General features: G+C 48.0%; 3 protein-coding genes across 3 annotated transcripts in view; 2 read left to right on the plus strand and 1 right to left on the minus strand.

Moving 5' to 3' along the window:
- The window catches only part of LOC102452751 (cytochrome P450 4B1-like), a 179,226-nt gene that overhangs the window by 108,999 nt on the left and 44,231 nt on the right, over positions 1–25,996 (plus strand). The window lies entirely within an intron of this gene.
- The window catches only part of LOC102451250 (cytochrome P450 4B1-like), a 96,961-nt gene that overhangs the window by 49,318 nt on the left and 21,647 nt on the right, over positions 1–25,996 (minus strand). The gene's annotated exons all lie outside the window — the stretch shown is intronic.
- LOC142818159 (cytochrome P450 4B1-like) overlaps positions 3,408–25,996 on the plus strand; it is a 38,825-nt gene continuing 16,236 nt past the window's right edge. The window contains exons 1-7 of the mRNA XM_014575193.3: positions 3,408–3,593; positions 15,160–15,301; positions 18,959–19,003; positions 20,837–20,964; positions 23,323–23,447; positions 23,535–23,689; positions 24,287–24,393. Coding sequence (XP_014430679.2) covers positions 3,408–3,593; positions 15,160–15,301; positions 18,959–19,003; positions 20,837–20,964; positions 23,323–23,447; positions 23,535–23,689; positions 24,287–24,393 — 888 coding nt within the window. The remainder of the gene's footprint in view (positions 3,594–15,159; positions 15,302–18,958; positions 19,004–20,836; positions 20,965–23,322; positions 23,448–23,534; positions 23,690–24,286; positions 24,394–25,996) is intronic.

The raw sequence follows: 25,996 nt of genomic DNA on the forward strand, positions 1-25,996 counted from the left end.
TCAGAGGTGCAATTTATTTCTTTCACTAACAACCTGATCCATGTGCTGATCTCCTGTCTCCAGGGCAGTTAGTAAGAGCCAGGAAATTGGGGGGTCATTCAACCTGAGACTTTTTCCCCTTTTTCACTCCCTTCGGCATGTCTGCCAGATCCTCAGGTTTTTGCCACATTGCCTGCACTTCATCCTTATCCCAACCGATTGGTGGGTGGTTTTGAGCAAGGAATCAGGCAAGAGCAGTCCAGGGGTTGCCAGGAGGCCAGCCTGGCAACAGTCCCCGATCCTGGTCTTTTGACCCCCGTGTCCATTTAAACAATGGCATGATGCCTTTACGCTCTAGGTGCTCTGAGTCCCCTCGTATCCTGTTCACGACGCCAAATGTTGTGTGGTTCGGTTTTTAGATACGAGAGGAACCAGTAAAAACACCTCAGATAAACTCGTTAACTTTACTGTGCACAGAATAGTAAAGGAAAGCCATGCAAAGTGACACCGATCAATTTCAATACAAGGGATAGGTAGCACAGACAATACAACACCTTTACCTAGGACAATACACAAGGTGCTTAATTATAACAATATGAACATACATATACAGGCAGTCCCCGGGTTACATGGATCCAACTTACATCGGATCCCTACTTACAAATGGGGTGAGGCAATCCCGAACTAGCTGCTTCCCCCCAGCAGACCAGGGAGACGCGAAGCTAGCGCCCCCCCAGCAGACCAGGGAGACGCGAAGCTAGCGCCCCCCCAGCAGACCAGGGAGACGCGAAGCTAGCGCCCCCCCCCCCCCGAGTAGACCAGGGAGACGCGGAGCGGCTTTTCTCAGCAGACACCTCAGCTTGAGAATAAAGGACTGAGGGAAGTGAGGTGTGGGAGAATAAAACTGAGCTCTGGAGAAATGTTTGGCTAGAGTTTCCCCTACAATATGTACCAGTTCCGACTTACATACAGATTCAACTTAAGAACAAACCTACAGTCCCTATCTTGTACGTAACCCGGGGACTGCCTGTACTTACTCCTATGAATCACACACACACACAGTTCCGATGCTGTTACCCTTACGATTGTCAGATGGGAGGTCATGGCCTCTTTCTTTCCCCACACGCAGAGGTGTCCACAATGCACTGGGCAGTAGTAACTGGTTCACCTTCTTGTTGCAGTGAGTAACACAGTGGGGACACCTTACCCAATCCCTGCCACTGATTAGATCTTCTACCCCTATATTTACATGAGACTTGGTCGGTTTAGTAATATCTACCAATTAATTACATTTTGCATAAGGTACCTATTATGCCAATATCTAGGATACATTTTACTGTGCCAAAAATATTGCAAACACGCTTCATTAATAGTTTTCATCTGTCTCTGGAGTTTTTCTCTTATCAAAAAATGGGATGTCCTAGTACCAGGTTGTTTTTGGTCTTTTTGGCCTGGTCTCACTGTCCTGTACAAGTTATGCATAATTGGGCGAGCACTCCTGATTTCCTCCTGCCCTTTTTGGCCTGGCCTGTGTGCGTGCATATACGTGTGGCCAGATTTGAATCAGGCCTAGGGCAGTTTGTTAGAGATCCATACTTTGGATAAGGACGAGGCCTAGCATAGCAGACATTGTTCTGGTCAAGGGAGGGCCATTCAGGCTCTCCTACAAGGCGACAGGAAAGGGATCACCGGATGAGTCCCTGTTCTGTTCATTCCCTCTGGGGAATCTGGCACTGGCCACTGTCAGGAGACAGGACACTGGGCTAGATGGACCTTTAGTCTGATCCAGTCTGGCCGTTCGTATGTTATTATGGTGGTGAGGTTGTCGCAGGAAGTGCTCACATTCCAGGGAGATGCCTCCTAGCCCATCACTGTGACTCTTTCCACCACCATCAGAGCACACACGTCAATTGCTCTCAGTGGGGATGCCTTGTGGTGCACCATCTGCCCAGCTTCACAGCAATTAACCAGCCCCATAACCTGAGCCCCATGAGCATGTCAGCCGGCACAGCCCAGCTGCAGGTATAGGACACACCCTCAATTTTCTAGGGGATAAAGGAGAGCCTTACGCTTCCAACACTTCCCCAGATCTCAGCAGGCCTGGGTTCCGTTCCTATTTCTGCCACAGCTGCCTGTGACCTTGGGCAAGTCACTTGATATTGTTGGGACTGAGTGTTTTGGCTGTAACCGGACATGTTAATGCTATTGCTCTCCCACCATTGGTCTGCCTTGTCTACTGACATTATAAGCACTTCGGGGAAGGGGTTGTCTCTTCTTTTGTTATGTACAGTTCCTAGTGCAGTGCTGGTTGTGCTCCTGAATTTGAATTGTGATTAGTGTCATTAAAAGGGTCGAGTGTAGCGGCTCTGAGCTCACCTACACACATCCAGAGGACAATACAGCACCAGAGATGTTCACCTAGGGTAGGGGTCACCAAATGTTTTTGGCCACACCTCCCCCACCTGTTCCTTGCCCCCCACTCCCACCCTGGAGCCACAGTCGAGAGCCAGGGCTGGGAGCCGAGGGCTGGAGCCGCAGTCAGGAACAGGGAAGGGAGCTGCAGTTGGGGAAGGACCGTGCTCAGGGACAGAAGCAGAGCTGCAGTCGGCGCTTTGTCTGGAGTGGAGCTGGGAGCAGAGAAGGACTGGGTGGTGTTCCCTCCCCGTGCCCAGTGGGGGCTGGCCTGGACCATAGTGTGCATTTCTCCATGCCCCAGAGGGTGCATGCTCACTGGTAGGGGACCACTCCCTTACGGTGAGATCCCTGCTACAATAGATCTTGGATGTCCAAAGGGCCATCCCCCCAAATCCCTGTGCTGAAGAGGAAGATGGGTAATCCTTGGGGGGGTGATGAAGGCCAGAACCACGTTTTCAATGGGGAGACAACCTCCTGATTCCCCCCCCCCCACACACACACAAACACCTAGCTGGCCTTGTGGGTGGCTGCACCCCTTCTACCATGCAACACAGGACTGGATGGAATATGGACCGGATCAGGCCAGAGGTCCATACAGCTCAGCATCCTCCTCTCCCAATACCCTGGTCAGCACCAGCTACTTGTGAGGAAAGGAGCAGGAAATCCTGCAGTGCCCGGATAACCTGCCCATGGGGGAAGACTTTTCCTTATCCTTCTTAACGGGAGGTTTCCTTAGGAAGCTGCTAGACACCTCAAGTAGGAGGAAAGGACTCTACAGAAGCTGGGTCTTCTGCCAAGCCAACCCTGGCCAATCGCTGGTGAGGTTTTCCCAGCTCTCTCCCTGCTGTACAGTCCCAGCAGGTAACACAGCACTCAGCTTTCTACACAAGCCGGGAGGCGTGCAGGGGGCGGGAATTCTGTCACTTTCACCATTGGTTCCCCGGACAACACAAAAGGCATGTGAGTGCAGGGAGAGATTCAGAGCCTGTCAGGGCCCCAGAGAAGGCAGGGCCATGGCTTCTGTGCTGGAGAAAATAGCAAACCCTTCCTCTCTGCTTTTGTACCTGGCGCCGGGGCTTTGCCTCATCTGCGTGCTGCTGAAAGTGACCCAGCTTTACCACAAGAGACAGCAGCTCCTCAAAGCTTTGGAGAGCTTCCCGGGTGCCCCCAGCCACTGGCTGTACGGCCACTACACTCAGGTAGGGAAAGACGTGGGGTTATACCCTTAGGTGCACCATCCCGATTAGTTTCAACAGGGCACAGGTGGGGAGAAGGTAAATACAGCACGTGGGGGGGAGGGTGAATCTGTTTGTTAGGAAAGGGTCCTGGCAGCTCAGGTGACCACACAGAAAGTGTGAAAGCTCGGGATGGGGGTCATCCTCGGTGGGCGAAAATAACAGAAACCAAGGAATATATATAAAAGCAGAAGAAATACCTGTCAATTGTAAGATCTGTGTTAATGAGACTAATTAAGTGGGCTGGATGTGCCCCCGTCATACCTATTGATGTGGAAAGCCAGATGTTAACGGCAGGAGAAATCGGCTTTGGGAGGCACCACCCTGTTGATGTCTTTGTTCAAGCTCAGGGTAATGGTATCAAATCCGTAGATGAATTCCAGTTCTGCAGATTCTCCTTCGAGTGGTCCCCGTGGGTGCTCCACTCTGGGTGCTGGTGCGTCCTCACGCCGGCGACCGGAGACTTTTCTAGCTGTTTCTGCCGCGGCGCGCAGGCGCCGTGGCGCCCTCTAGTGTTGTTCGAACTGAAGGGCGCCTGCGCGCGCGCGGCTCCTCAGTTCCTTCTCTACCGTCCTCGGCAGCAGACGGAGCTCTCTCTCTGCCAAATCTGTCAGAGAAAAACAGTTAAAATTATCGTTTTTAACCCCCTCTTTCCTCATTATCCAAGTTCTTAGACCCCCCCTAACCAGTTAAACCCAAAAAAAAAAAAAAAAAAAAAAAAAAAAGTTTTTCCCCGGTTGCGGTTCGCCGCTTGTTCCCCAGCCCTTCATGCCCGGCTCGCCGGGCTTTAAGCGCTGCGAATCATGTCGGGACGCCATGCCGGCGTCCGACGGACACTCTGCGTGCATTAAGTGTCTCGGGGAGGCACACCAGACGCAGAAGTGCCAGCACTGCTCTAAGTTAAAGAGCGCGACGTGACAGAGCCAACAGACTCACGACTCTCCTATACGAGAAGTCGCTCCGTCCCTCCTCAGACGACTCGCCTCAGCAAGCTAAGGGTATGGAGAAAGATCAGCCTCCTACCCCTTCTTCCTCCGCAACACCAAAATCTGCTCTCCCTCCGGCCTCAGCTATGTCCTCAGGATCGCCGGTGAGCACTGTGGACATGCCGGGAACCTCTAAGACGCAGGCACCGCATAAGAGAGCTCATTCTGAGCCGAATCAAAAGGCAACGGCACCGGCCGCTTCGGCACCTAAGCCGTCATCGGCTCCGACGGCACCGTCTATGGAGCGCTCGGTACCGAAACAACACCTAACGGCACCGGGCCCTGCACCAAAGAAAGCCCGCACCGAAAGCCTATCCAGTAAAACCTCGGTGCAGAGAGGTACGTCGGCACCGACATCACCGCCGAAACCGCACCGCTCGGCACCCTCTCAAAGCCGAAGCCGGTACCGATCCCCGGTGCGGAGTCACACCTCGTCGGCACCGCCATCCCCGGCTTCCTCCATCCATTCTACCAGATCACACCATTCTTCAGCTAGTGGCATCGGAACCGAACCTAGAAGCAGATTCTCATCACAACATTCCAGCCCGTCTCAAAGACTTCCATCCTGGCAAATGCCTGCGGTTCAGTACGCATACCCTCCCCCCCCGCACCAATGGTATCCACACCAATACCCATATCCACCACCGCCATACGCCACACAATGGCAACCGTGGAGTCCACACCCAAAGAGGTCTCACCACCGACCCTCATCTACAGTCTCTAGGCCACCTCCAGCCTCTCCTCCTGCTACCACATCAGCTACAGAGCCAAACTCTCCTGCTCCTTCAGATGGCCATGATTCACTTTCTGACGGCGAGACCAGATCTCCGATGCATAACTCCTCTTCCTCCCCAGACGAAGCGGTCACCACTGATGCCCCACCGTCGGGAGATGACACTAAAAAGTTTCAAGAGCTCTTTAAACGAGTAGCACTAGCTCAAGAAAAAGATCTTCAGGAGGTCCAGGTCAAACAATATCGACTTCTCCGCTCACTTCAACCCCCAACAGCTACCAGAATCGCCATCCCGATGGATGAGGCTATTATGGACCCAGCCAACAACATTTGGCAAACGCCAGCGTCCATTACACCAACAAACAAGAGAGTAGACCGCAAATATTTTATCGCTCCCAAGGATATGGACTTTCTGTTCACCCATCCACCCCCTAACTCCCTGGTAGTAGATTCGGTCCGACACAAGGGTAAACAGCCTAATTTAAGATCAACCCCACAAGACAGGGATCACAAAAAGGTGGACATTATGGGCCGAAAGGTCTATTCTTCTTCCACACTACTCCTTAGAGCGGCCAATTATACCGCTATGCTGGCAGACTATGATAATGCCAATTACGCGAAGCTCCAGGACCTTCTTCAACATCTCCCGGAGCATAAACGCCCAACCCTCCGTAGCATTATGCAGGAGGGCCTGGCCATTTCACGCACAGCTTTACAGTCAGCCATGGACGTGGCAGACACTGCGGCTCGAATTACAGCCTCCGCAATAGTCCTACGCCGAATGTCATGGTTACAACCCTCTGGCGTCCCTAGGGACCTTCAACAAAAGGTCGAGGATTTACCCTTTGATCGCACCAATCTATTTGCATCCAAGACTGATGAGGTGCTACATTCTATGAAGGACTCCCGTACAACCCTTAGAACTCTAGGAATGTACACTCCTCCTTTTAGAAGGAATAGATATCAGCCTTACCAACGACCCAGGGAACCATTCCGTCAACAGCCCAAATACGATTTCCGTAAACAAAGACCACTTCGCCGTAGACCTCAGCGTCAACAGCAACATGCCACACCTCATCCCCCGGCTGGCAAGCAGCAGGTTTGAAGGCCTGGTCGAGAGCCAGGAGGCCAATCCGTCGACCCTCCCGATAGCTACCCTTCAATTTCATTACCCCCTCCGAGCCTTTTTCCACCAATGGTCCCTCATTACCTCGGACAAGTGGGTTTTGAATCTAGTCCAGTCTGGCTACGTCATCCCCTTTACCTCTACCCCGCCCAACCACCCTCCTACCCTTCCCTCTTTCAGGGACCCCTCTCACGAAACCGCACTCCTACAGGAAGTCTCACGCCTCATTCAACTGGGCGCAGTAGAACACGTACCAACACAATTCCGCGGCCGGGGATTCTACTCGACGTACTTCCTAACCCAGAAGAAGACAGGAGGCTGGCGTCCCATTTTAGATCTCAGGCGCCTCAACAAATACATCGCATACCACCGTTTCAAGATGGTTACCCTTTCAACTATCATTCCCTCTCTCGACCAACACGATTGGCTTTCGGCTCTCGACCTTCAAGACGCGTACTTCCATATTACAATTCATCCTGCTCACAGACGCTTTCTACGATTTATAGTGGGTACCCAACATTACCAATACAGAGTACTCCCGTTTGGCCTTTCTACGGCTCCCAGGGTATTCTCCAAGACTCTATCAGTCGTAATGGCCTTTCTCCGACGCCAAGGCATCATAATTTTTCCATACCTGGACGATTGCCTCATAAAAGCTGCGTCTTTCCAAGAAGCAAAGGCCATGACAGACACCACAATAGACCTTCTACTCAGTCTCGGGTTCCACATAAATTACGCAAAATCCACTTTGCGTCCCACACAGAAACTGGAATTCATAGGCGCCCTCCTCGATACAATCACAGCAAGGGCCACTCTTCCCGATCACAGGTTCGCAACGATATGCGACCTTGTCCGAGCAACACAGGCGGCACCTACTGTCACGATCCGCCATTGCCTCAAAATCCTAGGGCACATGGCCTCTACGACTTACGTCGTCAATCTCGCCAGACTCCACATGAGGCCCCTTCAGTCCTGGCTCGCTACGGTATACAAACCTTTCAGAGACCAAATGAGCAAGCATGTTGCGATCCCACCTCGCGTTATCAACTCCATGCTCTGGTGGACAACCCCTCAAAACATGCTACACGGTGTCCCCTTTCAACGTCCAGCGTCTACTCTAACACTCATAACAGACGCATCACTCATGGGATGGGGGGCTCATCTGGGAACCATCACAGCCCAAGGCAAATGGTCGTTCGTAGAGCAAGCACTCCACATCAACATTCTCGAGCTACGGGCAGTCAGATACGCATGCCAGCATTTCACTCAGCACATAGCTCACAAGACCATCACCATTATGACGGACAATACCACATGCATGTATTACATCAACCGTCAGGGTGGCGCTCGCTCCCCTTCTCTATGCTCGGAAGCCACCAAATTTTGGACATGGTGCCTATCCCATGGGGTCACCCCCTCTGCAGTATACCTTCCCGGAATACTCAATGTCACAGCAGACACCTTAAGTCGCACATTCATGGACCAGCACGAGTGGGAGATCGACAAACGCGCCCTCACACCGATCTTCCGTCTTTGGGGCCATCCAGAAGTGGACCTTTTCGCTACAAAGAACAATCGCAAGTGCCACCTCTACTGCTCCAGGGGAGCCCTGGGCAGGAATTCCCTCGGAGACGCCCTTTCCATCGCATGGAACGCCTCCCTTCTCTACGCCTTTCCCCCCCTCCCACTCCTGCACAGAGTCCTAGACAAGATCAGATTGAGTCAGGCACGCGTGATTTTGGTGGCACCTGCTTGGCCCAGACGAACATGGTATCCTTACCTCCTCAAAATGATGATAGCAGAACCGTATCCCTTCCCTCCACGCTGCGACCTCCTCTCACAAGATCACGGTCAAACCCTTCACCCGGACATCACCAGGCTGAAGCTCCACGCTTGGCTCCTTCATGGCTCCATGATGCTGAAACTGCCTGCTCAGAACAAGTAAGGCACATATTAATTAATAGTCGCAGACGCTCTACTAGGAAGACCTACCGCTACAAGTGGACGCGTTTTTCCCGATGGTATGCTCAGACTCATGCAGACCCACCACACCTTGCTCCAATACATGACTTATTGGACTACTTACTCTCGCTGAAACATTCCGGTCTAGCACTTAGTACTATTAAGGTCCATGCCGCAGCCATAGCAGCTTTTCACCATCACCCTCCAAGCTCTTCTTTCCTCACTGACCCAATAACCAAGCGCTTCTTCAAAGGCCTGCAGAACACCTTTCCTCCGGTTCGTCCGCCAGTCCCCATTTGGGACCTGAACCATGTCCTCAAAAGCCTCACAAAACCCCCGTTCGAGCCGATAGCAACCTGCTCGTTCTCTCATTTGTCGATGAAGGTGGCTTTCCTAGTCGCCATCACCTCCAGTAGGAGGGTGAGTGAGCTTGCAGCTCTGATGGCTGACCCCCCATATACTGTGTTTTTACAGGACAGGGTGGTACTTAGACCCCACCCTAAGTTCCTACCCAAAGTACTCTCTCCCTTCCACGTGAATGAACCCATACACTTACCTGCATTCTTTCCTAAACCACACACTGAACCGTCCCACGCCGTGTGGCACACTCTCGACGTCCGACGAGCTTTGGCGTTTTACATAGATCGCACGAGACCATGGCGGGCCTCGCCTAGACTCTTCATCTCATACGCGAATAGATCTAAGGGACAAGCAGTCTCATCTCAAAGAATCTCTAAATGGATTACATCCTGCATCAAGACCTCTTATACTTTATATAACAAAGATTTACCTGGACTTATCACAGCTCATTCCACTAGAGCAGTGGCTGCCACGACCGCTTTTCTCCATAATGTACCATTACAAGACATTTGCAACGCCGCTACCTGGTCATCCGACCATTCCTTTGCACAACACTATGCTCTCTCCACCTCGATAGCATCTTCTATGGCGGTTGGACAAGCAGTGCTGTCTACAGTTACTACCACACGGCTCCAAACCCACCTCCGCGAGCCGACAACTGCTGTGTAGTCACCCAGAGTGGAGCACCCACGGGGACCACTCGAAGGAGAAGAAAGAGTTACTCACCTTGTGCAGTAACGGTTGTTCTTCGAGATGTGTCCCCATGGGTGCTCCACTACCCTCCCTCCTTCCCCTGCTTGGAGCCTGATGCTCTGGTGGGTAGAGAAGGAACGGAGGAGCCGCGCGCGCGCAGGCGCCCTTCAGTTCGAACAACACTAGAGGGCGCCACGGCGCCTGCGCGCCGCGGCAGAAACAGCTAGAAAAGTCTCCGGTCGCCGGCGCGAGGACGCACCAGCACCCAGAGTGGAGCACCCACGGGGACACATCTCGAAGAACAACCGTTACTGCACAAGGTGAGTAACTCTTTCTTCTCCCTTGTAGCCTGATCTAAGATGATGTTTAAATTCTAATCACCCACCTTTAGGGTTGACAGGTTCTTTGTCCCAGGATCAGGCCCAGTATTCAATTATTCTATGATTGCGAACCATGATGTGCATGGTTGCAACACTCACACTATAGAAACTCTTGTATATTTACAATATTTATAGTTGATTAATACGGTTAGCACAGTCACAAACATCCCAGTTTCATAAGACAGGGAATATACGTTCATATTTCCATATTATATACTTACATCATTCCTTCTAGACCAGTGTTTCTTAAACTGTGTTCCGGGGAACACCGGTGTGCCACAAGGCAGCTGGAGGTGTGCCGTGGAGAACAACAATTCAAAATGGCTGCCCTTAAAGGGGCAGGTGACTTTTTTTTTTTTTGCTCAATTACTTTACCCCTGACTTTTTTTTCTTGCTCAACAAAAAATCTTTGGTGTTCCTCATTAAAAAAATTATTGTTTGGTGTTCCTCAGTCTTAAAAAGTTTAAGAAACACTGTTCTAGAACACTCTTAGGTGTTAGCCCATCATTTCTCATTATCTTCACCTTCCCCATCACCAGGGACCGTCCTTCTGGCCTTTTCAAGGACTGCATCTTCTCTCCCTCTCATCCCTAGGCGGGGGTTCCACTTTTATACTATTTTAAGCTGACGATAATATGTTCGATGCATATTCAGTAGGGGATGTTTCTAATGTTGAAGTGTCCTTTGAGGTCAATGTATCATTGCTCTCAACTTATTAACTTACTGCTCTCAACTTATTAACTTACATGTCAATTCATTGCCATGGGCCTTTGCAGTCATTATTACATTCTATATCCTAATTAGTCAACTCAGCCTGAACCAATTATTTGGGGTCTTTTATATACTGATGCAACTGCAGCATTTGAGGGTATTTTTCCTACAATCCTGTGTGGGTGAAAGGTCCCAAACATAAGTGCCCCTTTTCAGTCCCAGGAAACCATAAACTATGACTGGTATCTGGGTGAGACTGTCTCAACCACGGAAATCTGCTACCTTAGCTTCCGTAGCTTAGCTTCCGCTGATCTTGTCCAGTTATAGCCTGGACAATGTAGTCACAGTAAGAATTACATCCAATTTTGAGCTCTAGTCTTTAAGAACTAAACTTGACACAGACTTCTCATCTGCTTATCATTAAACCTGCCTTCCAAGATCAGGACTTTGGTGTTCTGATTGAATAGAAGTCATGTGAAAAGTTTCTGGCCTTCACTTAAAAGGAATCCTCTGTGTAGGAACAATGAGTAGTCCTGTAGCACCTTAGGATGCTTGTGTCCGCCGCGGGGTGCGATCACCCTCTCCCGCCCCGGGACAGGGGTTCAGCAGACCCTGTCGCCGGCCTCCGGCCCGTTGGTCCCGGAGTCTAGTCCAATTTAACGCCTTTGGGCGCGATCACCCCGCTCAGCCGAGTGCGGGGGATCTGCGAGCCCAGAGGTTGCCTGTCCCTTTAAGTGGGGTTCTTCCCCGCGGTCCCTGCCGGTGGCTCCGGTTCATTGGCGCTGGTGCGCCCTGCAGCTCCTGACGACGGCAGGAGGGGAGGGGGACCCGGGCCCACCCTCTCCACCGGGTCCCAGCCCGGGGCCCTAAGCACAGGGGTCAGCTAGCTCCCTGTGTGGCGGACGTGGGATTCCTTCCCGAAACGCATCCACCCACGGGCGCCAAAAGGGCCCCGCCCCGGGCTGCTTCCTCCCCGCCGCGAACCCCGTCGGCCTCCCCGTGGGGTCCCCGTAGCCTACCGTGTCTCGGTCACTCGATGAGGGCATAGTCCGTCCTTCGTTGTGGGATCTGGTCCCGTCAGCAATCAGCCGCCACGGGCGTCTTCGACCCCGCGCCTCAGGGGGTCCTCGCTGGGAATCCGGGTTCCCTGGGGTGGCGTCTCCTCGTGCCCGGCCCCAAACCCTGCGGGAGCCTGCCTCCAAGGACGTGCCCCCTCTGTGCTGCCAGCGGGCCCTTTTTAAAGGGCCCGCCGGAGATGACGTCCCGCCAGCATGACGCCCCTCCAGCATCGGCACGTGTGCTCCTGCCCTGCCCGGGGCGTCAGCCCCTGTGCCTGCCCCCGGCGGACGTGCTCCGAGAGCCAGACAGACCGCGGCTCTGTTTCCCAGCCGCAGAGGAAGCTCCGCGGCCGGTATCTGCCACGTGCCGGCTTCCCGCCGCCAGGCGCTGCGGCCGAAGGTGCTGCCTCCCTCAGCCCCCCTTGACGTTCCTCCATTCGGGCCATCTCCGGCCGGTCACAATGCTCTACACAGCAGTGTTATTTCAGAATAAAGGCCATTATCCTAAAATAACAATGAGAGTATCTACACCACAACTCCGTTATTTTGAAATAACTTTGAAATAACAGACAGCTTATTCCAACTTCTGTAACCCTCCTTCCATGAAGAATAATGACTATTCCAAAACAACTATTTTGAAATAGCTGTAGTGTGAAAGCTCCACTGCTGCTATTTCGAAATAGCTCCTCATCAGGGCCATTCAGACTAATTACTCCCCAGTACCTCCTGGGGCTCTAAATCGAGGTAGCACATCCACATTAGGGAAGCCTGCCTCAAACTAATTTTGAGGCTTCCCTGTAGTGTAGACGTGAGATTTCAAAATAAGCTATTTCGGAGCATTTCTTCTAAAATAGCTTATTTCAAAATAACTCTGCATCCAGCCCACTTAAACCTCATTCCATGAGGAGTAACAGTTAATTTGAACTAAGGGGTTTATCTCGGAATCCCGTTTCTGTGCCGCGTGTGGACGTGGGCAGTTACTTCGGGCTAGTCAGTTTCCAAAATGGCGACCGGCCAGGAATATGCTAATCAAGCCCAGGATATTTAAATCCTGTGCTTCATTAGCAATTTCGGTCACCCTCATTAGCCTCCCTAGTTCAAACTAGGGGGCTAGTGTAGACATACCCCAAGAGACTAACAGATATAGATATAGATATAGAACCATGAGTTTTCGTGGGCAAACCCTACATCCACAGATGCTGTCTGTAATATTTCTAGTCATAGCTGTGTGGCAGCTAAAAATCTCTGGACAACTTCCCCAAAAGCCTTCCCCAGCATCTTTACCTGAGGTTCTTGTTACACTCTCTTCTCCCAGACTCTATTACACTTCCTGTCATCAACACCTTCCTCACACAGGCTGTGTCCAGACTCCATGCCTCCGTCGACGGAGGCATGTAGATTAGCCAGATCGGAAGAGGGAAATGAAGCCGCGATTAAAATAATCGCGGCTTCATTTAAATTTAAATGGCTGCCCCGATCTGCCGATCAGCTGTTTGTCGGCAGATCGGGAGAGTCTGGACGCGATGCCCCGACAAAGAAGCCTTTCTTCATCGACACAGGTAAGCCTCGTGAAACCAGGTTTACCTGTGTCGATGAAGAAAGGCTTCTTTGTCGGGGCATCGCGTCCAGACTCTCCCGATCTGCCGACAAACAGCTGATCGGCAGATCGGGGCAGCCATTTAAATTTAAATGAAGCCGCGATTATTTTAATCGCGGCTTCATTTCCCTCTTCCGATCTGGCTAATCTACATGCCTCCGTCGACGGAGGCATGGAGTCTGGACACAGCCACACTGAACAAACAGAAGGGAAGCCTTTTTAAACAAGTCTCAACTGGTTCTTAACTGCCCCCCCCAGGTGTTCTGATTAACCTGGCTCCCTTGAGTCTGAAAGCCTCCTAATTGGTTGCAGGTGTTTTAACTGACCTGATTACTGACTGATTCTAGCAGTTTCTATGCCATCAAATGCCAACAGTGCCCCTCTACTATATATATTGGTCACACTGGACATTCTCTATGGGAAAGAATCAATGGACACAAATTGGATATATGCAAAGAAAATACTCAGAAGCCAGTGGCAGAACATTTCTGTTTACCTAACCATAATCTCTCAGGCCTGAAGGTGGTGGTCTTGTCACAGGCCAGATCCTCAAGTCAAATCCACAGGGAAAGCTTGGAATTACAATACATATGCAAATTCAATTCTATTACTGATGGACTTAATCAAGATTTGGCATGGTGGATCTTTTATCATTAAAGGTGCCAACAGCTTTCTGAATGGTATCCTTCCTGCCTTAGCAATCTATCTACTGACTTTGATCTTTATCTGCTCCTGATACTTTATGTATAGAGGTAGAGGGGTGGGTGACAGAGCATCTTTCTCTCCCCCTCCCCTTTCTCCTATTTATTTCGAGTTTTCTTATCCCCGAGTCATAACTCCAATCATCTGAAGAAGTGGGCTGTGCCCACAAAAGCTCATGATACCATCTACATATTTTGTTAGTCTATAAAGTGCTACCAGACCATTTGCTTGCTGTTTTTTTCTTCTGGTTCTGGATTGCTAGTTTATGGTGGGAATAGGGACATATTTAATCAGGGGCTAATATATTTCCACTCCGGCACTCTCCTGTAGTCTGACGCTGTCAGACTATCTATCTATCTATCTATCTATCTATCTATCTATCTATCTATCTATCTATCTATCTATCTATCTATCTATTCTCCTGTCACACTGTTTAAGTGTGAATATATAGTACTGTAGTAAAGGAAACAAGGAATTCATATGACAGACTCTTTTGGGTAATGTTGATTGCTTATTGGCTCCTGAATCAATGAAATCTGAGTGTCACTGGTTTAAACTGTTACACTCGATTCTGCTTTGCTTTGTATCTTACAATGTCCTTTACTAGAAACAGTCAATATTTTTTTTCATCAACATTCCTTTTTGGCCACAAACATGGCTTTTTGACTACAGCAAAAATGTTGCAAAATTTCAAATCGGACAGTTTTCCTTTTTTTGACACAAAATCAGAAACTGTTTTGTTAAAGCGAATTAAAAATATTCAGCAGAAGAATTGTAACTAAAACCAGCCTTTAAACACGACTGATGTTTTCAGGTCATGTTTTCAGGTTTTCATTTAAAAAACTGTGGGGGAAAATTTTGGCAAAAAGTTATTTTTTAAAAATGTCTCTTCCTCTCCACATTTTCCAGTCAGCTGCATCATTTCCCCCAAGCAAGGGTTGTGTTAAGCTTTAGCATTGTGATTTGCAACGGGGACAGGGTTGCAACACAGCTCTCTCCAGAGCTGCATGGCTACTGTGTGTTAGATTTTTGTCCTCTCTACCCCAACCTCCCTTCATCTCAAGGTGCACAACCCCTCACTGCAAATCCATTCCACCTGCTGCCCATCTCCCACAGAGAGGACCCGAGTGGCCCAGAAGACCTTGTGGAGACTTTCCACACTGAGGTGAATTTCATTCCTTTCTCTCTACACACTGTCTCTCATTTTTCCCTATCATTACAGATTTCTCAAAGTGGAGAATTAAAGATTTTATCTTCTTGGGCACAAAAGTACCCCTACGCATTTCCCAGATGGATGGGGATTTCCATGGCTGATTTAGTAGTCCACCACCCTGATTATGCCAAAACTGTGTTTGGCCACGGAGGTAAGATCATTGGATCTAATTTCAGAAAGATTCACACTTGATGACCCCTCAAGAGAGCCATTCGGACTCTTCTCCCTATATGTGTCTTCTGTCAAATATTGCAATTCTCGCCTGTACGCCCTTCCCGTATCCCTAGATCTTCACAGTTAAATTGGGTCATTTTCAAAACTCACCCACAATAGAAAACAGGACCCACACACCTGCACCCTAAGCAATGTGTTTGGCTTAAAAATTCCTGGGATCTAAGTTGTTCCTAGAATAAGCAGCATAGAAAGTTTCCTAGTTGACATCCAACCATTTTCCATTGTTCTACGTTTGTGGTGTAGGAAGCTCTAATTATTATTATTACTGTTTGCATTTGTTATGAATGTTAAGGCAGGAACAGACCAAAAGGGTCCATTTGTCATTATTGCCATCCTTTTACCATTTTGTTTTCTTCTTTCATCTAAGAATGTAAGAACTATATTTTGTATTCTGGAAGAATTTATAATCGTAATAGGAAAAACTTAAAAAACAATGAATAGTCTAGCAGCACTTTAAAGACTAACAAAACATGTAGATGGTATCATGAGTTTTCATGGGTATAACCCACTTCTTCAGATGAATGAAATATTAAAAATCCAGTTTCAAAATAAATAGGGGATGGAGAGGAGAAGGAAGGGGAAAAAATGGTGAATTGAAGTGTTCATGTAAATGAAGTGTAACCCTTCTGCTAGGCCGAGTTAATAGCAGCAAGGGCCAGGTTCAGTACCTAGGGGTCCCCTCCCAACAACGTAATGCAACACGAGCTTAAGCCCCCACCCAGTGACATCTTACACACACGCCTGGGTGCCTCAAAGAGGCAATTCTTCCCCTATCGCAAGCACAGAGCCTCGGTATAGCAGCAAATCTTTAATAACATGAGGTAACTGACATCAACATTACATTGGGAAAATACCACAACTAGGATTCACAGACCAAACCATGAGCAAAGACCCACCCCTAGCCAAGAATCACCCAAAGTCCTACTGTCTGAAATCAGTGCTTCTTGCGGAAATGCTATGCTGCTCCTGTTCAGGCAAAAGCCCTCTTACACAAATGCTTTTGAGCAAGAGGGCCAGTGTAGACAACGCGGTATTGTTTTGCGCAAAAAAGCCCTGATCAAGAAAATGGCGATCGGGGCTTTCTTGCACAAAACCACATCGAGATTGGCACGGACACTTTTCCACAAAAAGTGCTTTTGCGGAAAAGCGTCCGTGCCAATCTAGACGCTCTTTTCCGCAAATGCTTTTAACGGAAAACTTTTGCGGAAAATCATGCCAGTCTAGACATAGCCCAAGAGTCTCTTGAGTCTAGCAGCCCAAAAATCACCCAAAGTCCCAAAGTCTGACACCCCAAGGCTATGTCTACACTGGCATCTTCTTGCGCAAGAACTCTTTTGTGGAAGAGTTCTTGTGCAAAAACTCTTCCAGAAGAGAGCATCTACACTGGCATGGGCTTTTGCTCAAGAGATGTGCTTTTGTGCAAGAGCATCCATGGCAGTGTAGATGCTCTGATGCTCAGATTCTCTTCTGTAAGAAAGCTCTGATGGCCATTTTAACCATAAGGGCTTCTTGCGCAAGAAATTCATGTTGCCTGTTTACACTGGCCTTTCTGGAAGAGCTCTTGTGCAAGAGGGCTTCTTCCAGAGAGGGAGTGTCAGAGTTTTCACACAAGAAGCCCTGATTTTCTACAGTAAAACGTCAGTTTTCTTGCGCAAGAATGTGCAGCCAGTGTAGACAGGCAGCATGTTTTTGTGCAAGAGCAGCCGTTTTTGCACAAGAACGCGCCAGTGTAGACACAGCCCAAAAGTCTCTGTCCCGGGTCAGTGCCACCCCAGGGTTCAAAAGTTTACCTGCAGGGCTTTTACCTCCCAACCTGGATGAAATGGAGGGGGGGCAGTTGATACACCTTACGTGATCCACCGACGGCCCCGCCTCTCCACAGGGTTCTGCTGCCGCCCTTGACGCAAGTCACTCTGCCATACTCCACCTGCTGTCCCCATGAACTGTTCCAGCCGTCCCTCAAACTGCCCTTCTCCGCCTCTCCATCTTGTTCCACTCCACCAGCCACCCACCGGTCATTTCCGCAGCCACTCTGCAGGCTGCCTGCTGCTGCTCCTACTAGCCAGCTGCCGGTTGTTCCTGTCAGCTGCTCCGCTGGGTCGTTCCTGCAAACTGCTCTGCCAGCAGCTCAGCAATTTAGCTTCAGGCTACACACAGCACGCAGTAATTTCAGCTCATAATAGATTTCAGCTCTTTAGCAATTTCAGCTCGTAGTAGAGGAGTCTCAGTGCTAGTGCAGCAGTGGCCCAAAGTGAAGTCAGATCAGCAGTCTGTAACTAGACTCCTAATGGAATCCAAATTAGCTCTGATATTCCACAGTGGAGAGAGGAGGGGGTGCAGTTGATGTATCAGGCCCTCAGACAAGGGCCCCACCACCAAGTACAAATACCTGTCCCCTGCCTCTGTCACTTCACTGGGTTTGGAACCCATGCTCCTTGTCTAGCGAGTGCTACTTAGTTGATGGTGAATCCCTCTGTCATAAAACAGTTCCACTGTTCCACTGTCCTTGATTGACATAATGAGGGTAACAACACTTTATCCCCCCTGCCTTAATAACAGAGAGACTGGGGATCCCACAGCAGCCAAAGTGACCATTTGGGCTGCTGTGAGCTCATACTAGGTGGGGTGGGTGTGCCTATGCAAACAAGATCAGCCCCTGAAGTCTTTTTGCACCATTCTCCACAATTCACCACCAGATATCAGGGTAGAGCTTATCCTGACCCTGCTTACAGAAGTTAAGTTCCAAGTCTTCCGCGTGTATTTGGCTTGTAGAATTGGCATGAAACAACACAGTGACTGTGAGATCCATTAATGAGTGCCCGGGCAGGTTAAAGTGTTCTCCAACAAATCTTAGACTAGTTTGTACTAGATCTGTTTTCACAAGAGCAACTATGTCATCGGAAGAAGTGGGCTGTGCCCACAAAAGCTCATGATATTATCTACATGTTTTGTTAATCTATAAAGTGCTACCAGATCATTTGTTGGTTTTTTTTCTGTAACAGACTAACTCAGCTACCCCCTGAAGCTTCTATGTCATCCTTCTTTGCGTGAAGCAACTATGGACTTTCTGTTTGTGTGAGTGAAGAATGTGAGTGTTTGTTTCAAAAGAGAAGGCCTGAAAAGCATGCAGGTGGTCAGAGGAGGGACCGGAGACTTGGGGGCACAAGGGAACTATGGAATATTCCCATACTATTTGGTGATAGATAAAGGGCAGATTGATTACTCTAAAAGATAAGACAAGTACCTACCAATTGGGACATGATATGAAAAGAACAACTAATGTCATCTTCCTATCATCTTCCCTAGTCCTGTGTGAATCTCATTAGTAAGATAAATGTAGAAGATCTTCTTTAAAATGCACTAATAATATGAAAAAAAATCATTAAATATTGAATATATTAACAGACACTACAAGATTTAGCTGTCTAATTTCTACCCCTTTCATCTTCTAGTTATTTGAAAGCCTTCCCCATGACAAGAAGAGTAAATTCATACCAAAAATACATCTGGATTATTGATTCCGTGGTGTGTCAATCCATAACACTTTATTTATCTTCTCTGTTGAATTCCACAGATCCCAAGGATATGACAACCTATAAATTCTTCCGTCCCTGGATCGGTATGTAGAATCATGCTTTGTCCATCTTCTTGAACACTTTCATGAATTAATTGAGAGTATGCTAGGCCCTGGAGTATTAGCACAGAGTTTTAGCTCTCATCCTTCTTTCCTTGCTCCGCACTTCTCTTGTAATTTGATTTATTTTATTGCTTGCTATTTTAAAAACAGGGAGAAGATGACCATTCTGTTATGAAAAGCTAATGGAAGTGACTAGGATCTATGCTAATCTAACCACCTGGAACTTGGTACCTCAGCGTAGGAGGCACTACAGTATGAGCTGTAAAGCCATCTGGGTCTCAGCTTAGGCTGGAGAGATGCCTTGTCTTATGTCTTACTGTGTAAGTGGTCTAAGTGCCACTACATATGATAGTGACCCACTCTAGGGTTCTTTGCCTACCTTTTTCCAATTCTTTTGTCGGAAGAGGCTTTTCCGACATTTGGCCCATCTAGACTGGGCCAAATGTTGGGAAAAAAACCCTCTTTTGAAAGCTCCCTTCTTCTTTGTAGAATGAAGAATACAGGGGCTTCCAAAAGAGCGTGTTTGTTCTTCCACTAAAAAAGCAGAAGAGCAAACGCGTTCCCTGGACGTGGCAGAGTTTTTTCAGGATACTTTTGGTATCCCAAACCCCGCCCTTCTCCCCCCCCCCCCCACAGTCTAGCCGTATCCGAGGTTTGTGGGTTACATTAGACTAAATCATTTCTCTGTTTAATCCAGAATCCTGCTGCATGATGACTAGTATCTAAGGGTGTGTCTAGACTACATGACTCCATCGACGGAGCCATGTAAAGTAGTTTAGCCGACATTGTCAATGAAGCAGAGATTTAAATAATCCCCGCTTCATTAAAATAAAAATGGCCGCCGCGCTGTGCCGACAATCAGCTGATCCAGCACAATGCGGCAGTCTAGACACGGATCGGTCGACAAGGGAAGCCTTATTTTAAGAGGGATAAGGGATCTTTCGGAAAAGGCTTTATTTTCCGAAAGACCCGTGTCTAGACTGGTGCTTTTTTCCAGCAAAGCTCCGTGCTGAAAAAAAGCGGTGGCTATTTCTATGCTAATGAAGCGGGGGAGATTTAACTCCCCGCTTCATTAGCAATTGCGATATGTCTAATTTGCATCCATTTTCCGAAAAAGGAATGCACTCTAGACGTAGCCCATGAGTGTTATTCTCCCAAATGTTGATGTCTGTTATATCTTGTCACTCCATCGCATAGGGTATTGACATACATACTGGTGTCATTGGTAGAGCTGGTTGCAAATGTATTCTTTTGCATGCAAAATATTTCTGGGTTGAGTTCAAGAACTTGGAGAAAATACAGAAAACTAAAATGTTGGGTTTCTAGCCACAAGAAAAATGGTTTCCACCACACAGAGCCCATACAGCTTTCATTGGAAAAACCAAAGCTTTGCATTTTGGGAAAGTTGGTTGTGAGCAGCTTGAGTGGGTACAGTGGTGATTTCATTTTTGCTAGGGCACAACTAATGTCAGCTGCATGAAGGGCCCCATGTAGCGCCTGTCCACAGACCAATAAGTGCAACATTACATCAGTGCTCTTCCACATTTCCTGCCTTGCTTCGCTTTGTGCCATCCGCTTTCCTCTTCAATGTTCCCTCCAATCCATCATCAAGTCCTCAACACATCTTGTCCTTCCTAATGATACCATCCTGTAGACTGGGACCCATGAGGACTTGCTTAGGTATAGAATTACATATTCCTGTTTTCAAGTTTCCCTCCTTTCAATGAACCAAGAATACGATGAACACAGTAAAAATGATAAGAGTAAGTCATAGAACTATGATCTGAGTGGCTCTTTTCTTTTCTATTCCTGCAGGCAATGGATTACTGATTTTACATGGGCCAAAGTGGTTCCAGCATAGAAGGCTGCTGACCCCAGGGTTTCATTATGACGTGTTGAAACCTTATGTCGCACTGATGGCAGAATCTACCAAAGTGATGCTGGTAGGACTCATCCCCATGTCTGTGCTTTCAGCTGCAGGGCTGGGAAAATCACTGGGTCCAATGCTGAACAATTAGAAGACAGTGGAGTGAGATGTTCCAAACAGCTTTGCACAATCGCTCTACAACTCTTTTAGTGAAGGAGCAAATTCAGAGCGGGTGTGATTGGACAGAGGTATGCCAACGTACTTCAGCTTAGAACCTGACCCAAGTATTTTTCTGTCACCTGGTTTCCAATACAGTGAACAATGCTACATTAAAATTTCTCAGCCGGTGATGGTGAACATAGAGGATAAATAAGGAGAATAGGCTGGCTGTGAGAGAAGAAACTAGACTTGGGCTAGTCTAAAGTAGAGAAAGAGAGAGTGAAAAACAAACACAGAGACAGAGAAGAGTAGATGAAGAGGAAGACCGAGAAGAAGCTAATGAAGTACATACACTATTAGGCTGTGTCTAGACTGGCAAGTTTTTCCGCAAAAGCCTTTGCTTTTGCGGAAAAACTTGCCAGCTGTCTACACTGGCCGCTTGAATTTCCACAAGAACACTGACTTCCTACTGTAAGAAATCAGTGCTTCTTGCGGAAATACTATGCTGCTCCCGTTCGGGCAAAAGCCCTCTTGCGCAAATCGTTTGCACAAGAGGGCCAGTGTAGACAGCACAGTACTGTTTTGAGCAAAAAAGCCCCAATGGCTAAAATGGCGATCAGGGCTTTTTTCTGCAAAAGCGCGTCTAGATTGGCACGGATGCTTTTCCGCAAAAAAGTGCTTTTGCGGAAAAGCGTCCGTGCCAATCTAGACGCTCTTTTCCGCAAATGCTTTTAACGGAACACTTTTCCATTAAAAGCATTTGAGGAAAATCATGCCAGTCTAGACGTAGCCTTGCAGTGTGTCTCAACCTTTTTTTATAGAGTACCCCCTTTAAAAAAAAATTCTAAATACTCCCACTACCTACAGTTTTCAGACACACACACAAATTTTCTACCGTTGCAACACATTCATTTAAAGAACTTAACAGTAGCTGGACGGGAGATGAAATTTCTGGGTGTAAAAAGTACAAAAATAATAAAACTCTGTAAAACTAATTACAAAAATTCAGTTTTCTCCAAATTTCAGTAGTGTTGACGTATCCTCCCAGACTTCTCTCGAGTACCCCCTAAGGCTAATCACTTGTAGCACTGGTTGAGAAACACTGTACTATTATACACCATCCATACTGAATCCACTAATCTAGACCAGCTGGTTGGGAGGTCCTTTTATCACAAAACACTCTCTTTAGCTTGAACCTGTGAACTCATGAGGCTTGTATGTCCCTAGTAATAAGTAAAGTTTCTGAGCCAAATTTATCTCTGGGGTAACTTCACTCACTGTAGTAAAGTGACACCAAGAACTTGGTCCAAAATACCTTCAGCTTTTCAAGCATTTCCACTGTCCTCTGAACACTGAAAAATAGCCGTGAACTCTTGCCTTTTAATGAGGCTTATTGCTAAACTTACCTTAGCTGGTTTCCAATGCTGGCAAATAACAGAGTTTGCTGGAGACAGTCACTCAGTTGCTGACCTCATAGGTGTTTTAGATACACCCTTTAACCGAGTTGGAATGGAATCAGGTTGTGTCTTGCCAGGAAGTTTGGCTCTCTCTTGAATTGACAATCACATTTTGCTCAGATGGCATTGCTTTATGTGGAGAAGTGGGCTGCTGACTCATGCTGATTATGAAAACAGTACAAATAAGCTTAAGTCCTAATTTCCAGTTATATCTGCTGTGTATTAGATATGCCAGTGGTGATAAACACTAGAAAATATATTAGATCAACAATGCACCATAGTATGTGGATTCTGTCTTCCCCCCTTCAGATCTGAATCTAACTCCTGCCAAAAATAACAGGACAAAACCTGATCAGTTTCAATTCCCTTTGCTGCAAATATCTCAGGAAAACAACTTGTAACCTGAAATAGCTGTTAGCCACTCCTTCTATGGCTCCAAACTTGCTTTAGGGATGTTGGCATTGTGGGTTTTGTTCAGGCCCAGAACAACAAAGTCCAGATGCAGAGACATAACCTACTGACCCAAAAATTGGGAAAGATGAATTCAGAAGTAGCTTTTCCTTTCCGCCTCATCTCCAGCCACAAATGAAACATCCTATAAACCTTGATTCTTCAAAGGAATGCTAATCCCAGCTAACACTGTACATTCTACATCAGCGTCTTTGCTTACAGACCAGGGTCTAACAAACAGCATGGGTAGGTAAGATGTGGCTATGGAAAGCAAAGAGTATAACATGAGGGTGCATAAAGGGATCTCTTTGGTCCTCACAAATCTTTTCTGGAATCCTGTCCCTCCTCATCTCTGTATCCTCCACCAGGACAAGTGGGAACAGCTGATCACAGTGGATAAGTCGGTGGAGCTCTTTGAACATGTCAGCTTGATGACCCTAGACAGCATCATGAAATGTGCCTTCAGTTGTCATAGCAACTGCCAGACTGACAGGTCAGTACCAGGTGCTTTCAAATCTTCATGAAAATGTTCTTGAAACCAGGCCCATAATCGCCTCATTGAACCGTCCTTTTCCTTCAGTGACTCAGACGACTACATCAAAGCCGTCTACAACCTGACCTACCTGGTGTTCCACAGAGTCCGCTTTTTTCCATATCATAATGATTTAATCTATCGAATCAGCCCTCAAGGACGTCGCTTTCGAGAGGCCTGCCGACTAGCGCACCTCCATACAGGTATTTCCTAGGGCCCTCCTCTGTGTCTCCTATTGACTGTAGGTTGTTGCCTAGTTTGGTGTGATTATTCTTCACTGATTTATCAGAAGAGAATCTGTGAGTGGAAATCATGAAGACATTTCCCCCCTAATGCTCTGGGCAAGAATGACGGCTGTAAAATTGAGGCAGAAGGCCGGTAGTCAGTAGGTCTTGGGCCAAATCCAACTCTGATAGAACTTCATGAACTTCAGGGGATTTGTATGAAGGGTGGATTTGGCCCTGGTTTCTATCCTAACTCTGCTACCGATTTCCTGTGGGACTTCAGGCAAGTGGCTTTGTCTCTCTTCAGGTCAGTTTGATCAGCTGCAAAATAGAGATAATGATTCCTCTGTTTGTGACGTTCTGTGAGATCCTCCAAGGGAAAGGTCTGTACTTTAGAAGTACAAAGTACAATGTCTTCCCAATATTTGGTTCTAGGAGACCTCATCTCCTGCTCTAAAGTATCATGTGTCCATTTTGGCATTTGCATTAAGCAGAAGATCCTTTGACTGCTCAGCAGCATGACCATCCCAGGACCCATCAAAGTGAAGCTAATACATTCGCCATTTTCATATACAGAGAAAGTAATAAAAGAGAGAAAGACGTCCCTCCAAGATCAGGAAGAACTTGAAAAGATGCAGAAGAAGAAGTACTTGGATTTTCTGGACATTCTTCTGTGTGCCAAGGTGAGCGTTTGAAATAATCATGTAAACAGCAAACCTCCACGGCTACGTCTACACTGGCATGATTTTCCGGAAATGCTTTTAACGGAAAAGTTTTCCATTAAAAGCATTTTCGGAAAAGCGTATCTAGAATGGCAGGATGCTTTTCCGGAAAAGCACTTTTTCTGGAAAAGTGTCCGTGGCCAATCTAGACGTGCTTTTCCGCAAAAAAGCCCCTATCATCATTTTCGCGATCGGGCTTTTTTGCGGAAAACAGTACTATGCTGTCTACACTGGCCCTTTTCCGGAACAGGTTTCCGGAAAAAGACTTTTGCCCGAACGGGAACAGCATAGTTTTTCTGGAAAAGCACTGCTGATTTTACATTACATTGTCAGTGCTTTTCCGGAAATTCAAGCGGCCAGTGTAGACAGCTGGCAAGTTTTTCCAGAAAAGCGGCTGATTTTCCGGAATAACTTGCCAGTGTAGACACAACCCACCTGTTTGGGTCTATGTGACATCAGCAAACACCCGGCTAGTGATACAATGGGGAAGCTGTTGTCAAAGGTCCTCCTGTATAATTCTGTCAGCTTACGCGGGCTGGAAGTGAAGGGAAGAAGGGAGGGTGTGCCTAGGAGAGTGATCCATGCGTGAGCACAAAGAGCAATATCGCTAGTAGGGGAAAATTAACTCTTGCATTTCTGAGAGTTGATTTTCACTTCATGAGTTAATATGCGAACAGCAGTATCACAACATGTAAGTGTGACTGAGAACTGTGGCATATCCTAAGGACGGCTGCAGGAAGGACCTATTCTCTATAGGTCACTAGATAACTGTTCCCATTCCTGTGCACTGCGTCTTTAACTAAGTGCCTGCTGGGCTGCGGGATGCAGCTGTCCTTTGGAGCTCACTTCAGTGCTGACTCCTACAAGGGAAACACACACACACTGTGCTCTCCCTCTCCTGCCTACCTCCTCCCCAGGGACTTTCCTTTTGTTCTTTCTTGTATTGCTAGTTCTTTATCTTGCCATCTTAACAAACAAAAAGCTAGCCTGGCTGAACCCCAGCACCAGAGTCCTTGTGCAGTGAGTGGGCAGTGCAGGGCAGTTGGCACAGATGCACAGAAAGGCAGGGCTGGCAGGGGCCTCAGGCAAATCAACCTTTTCAGAGGCTCAGGCAGCAAGTGCAGTTGTGTGGCACCTGAGTGGGCCACGTAGAGACACAGCAATGTCCTCCATGCAGCCGGAGCTCATGTACCGTACATACAAGGCCAAGCTGCACAGAGAAGCCATTTGCTGCACCTGGTTTGGTATGTGCAGCCTTTCCCTGCAGTGGCTTCTGGGGGAACGGACACTGAGGGGCCAGATGGAATCAGCTGGATCTGCCTCCAGGGCCACCAGTTGGGCTGGACTCTGCAGTGGGGCAGGACTATGAAACCAGGGAGGGGGCAGATGAAGTTATCAGAAGGGTGCATGGGCCATGCTGCAGGGCCAGGGGCCGGCGGCAGCTCAGTCTAGCACAGCAGGTGGGGCTTTGTGCAGGTGGCCTGGGCTGTTGAGAACAGGCTCCAGGTGTAACTTGTTCCCCCACTGCTGGACCTACAGCAACCACCAACCAGCAGCTACCCTC

Source organism: Pelodiscus sinensis, chromosome 9 (genome assembly GCF_049634645.1).
Source record: "Pelodiscus sinensis isolate JC-2024 chromosome 9, ASM4963464v1, whole genome shotgun sequence".
Classification (NCBI taxonomy): domain Eukaryota; kingdom Metazoa; phylum Chordata; order Testudines; family Trionychidae; genus Pelodiscus; species Pelodiscus sinensis.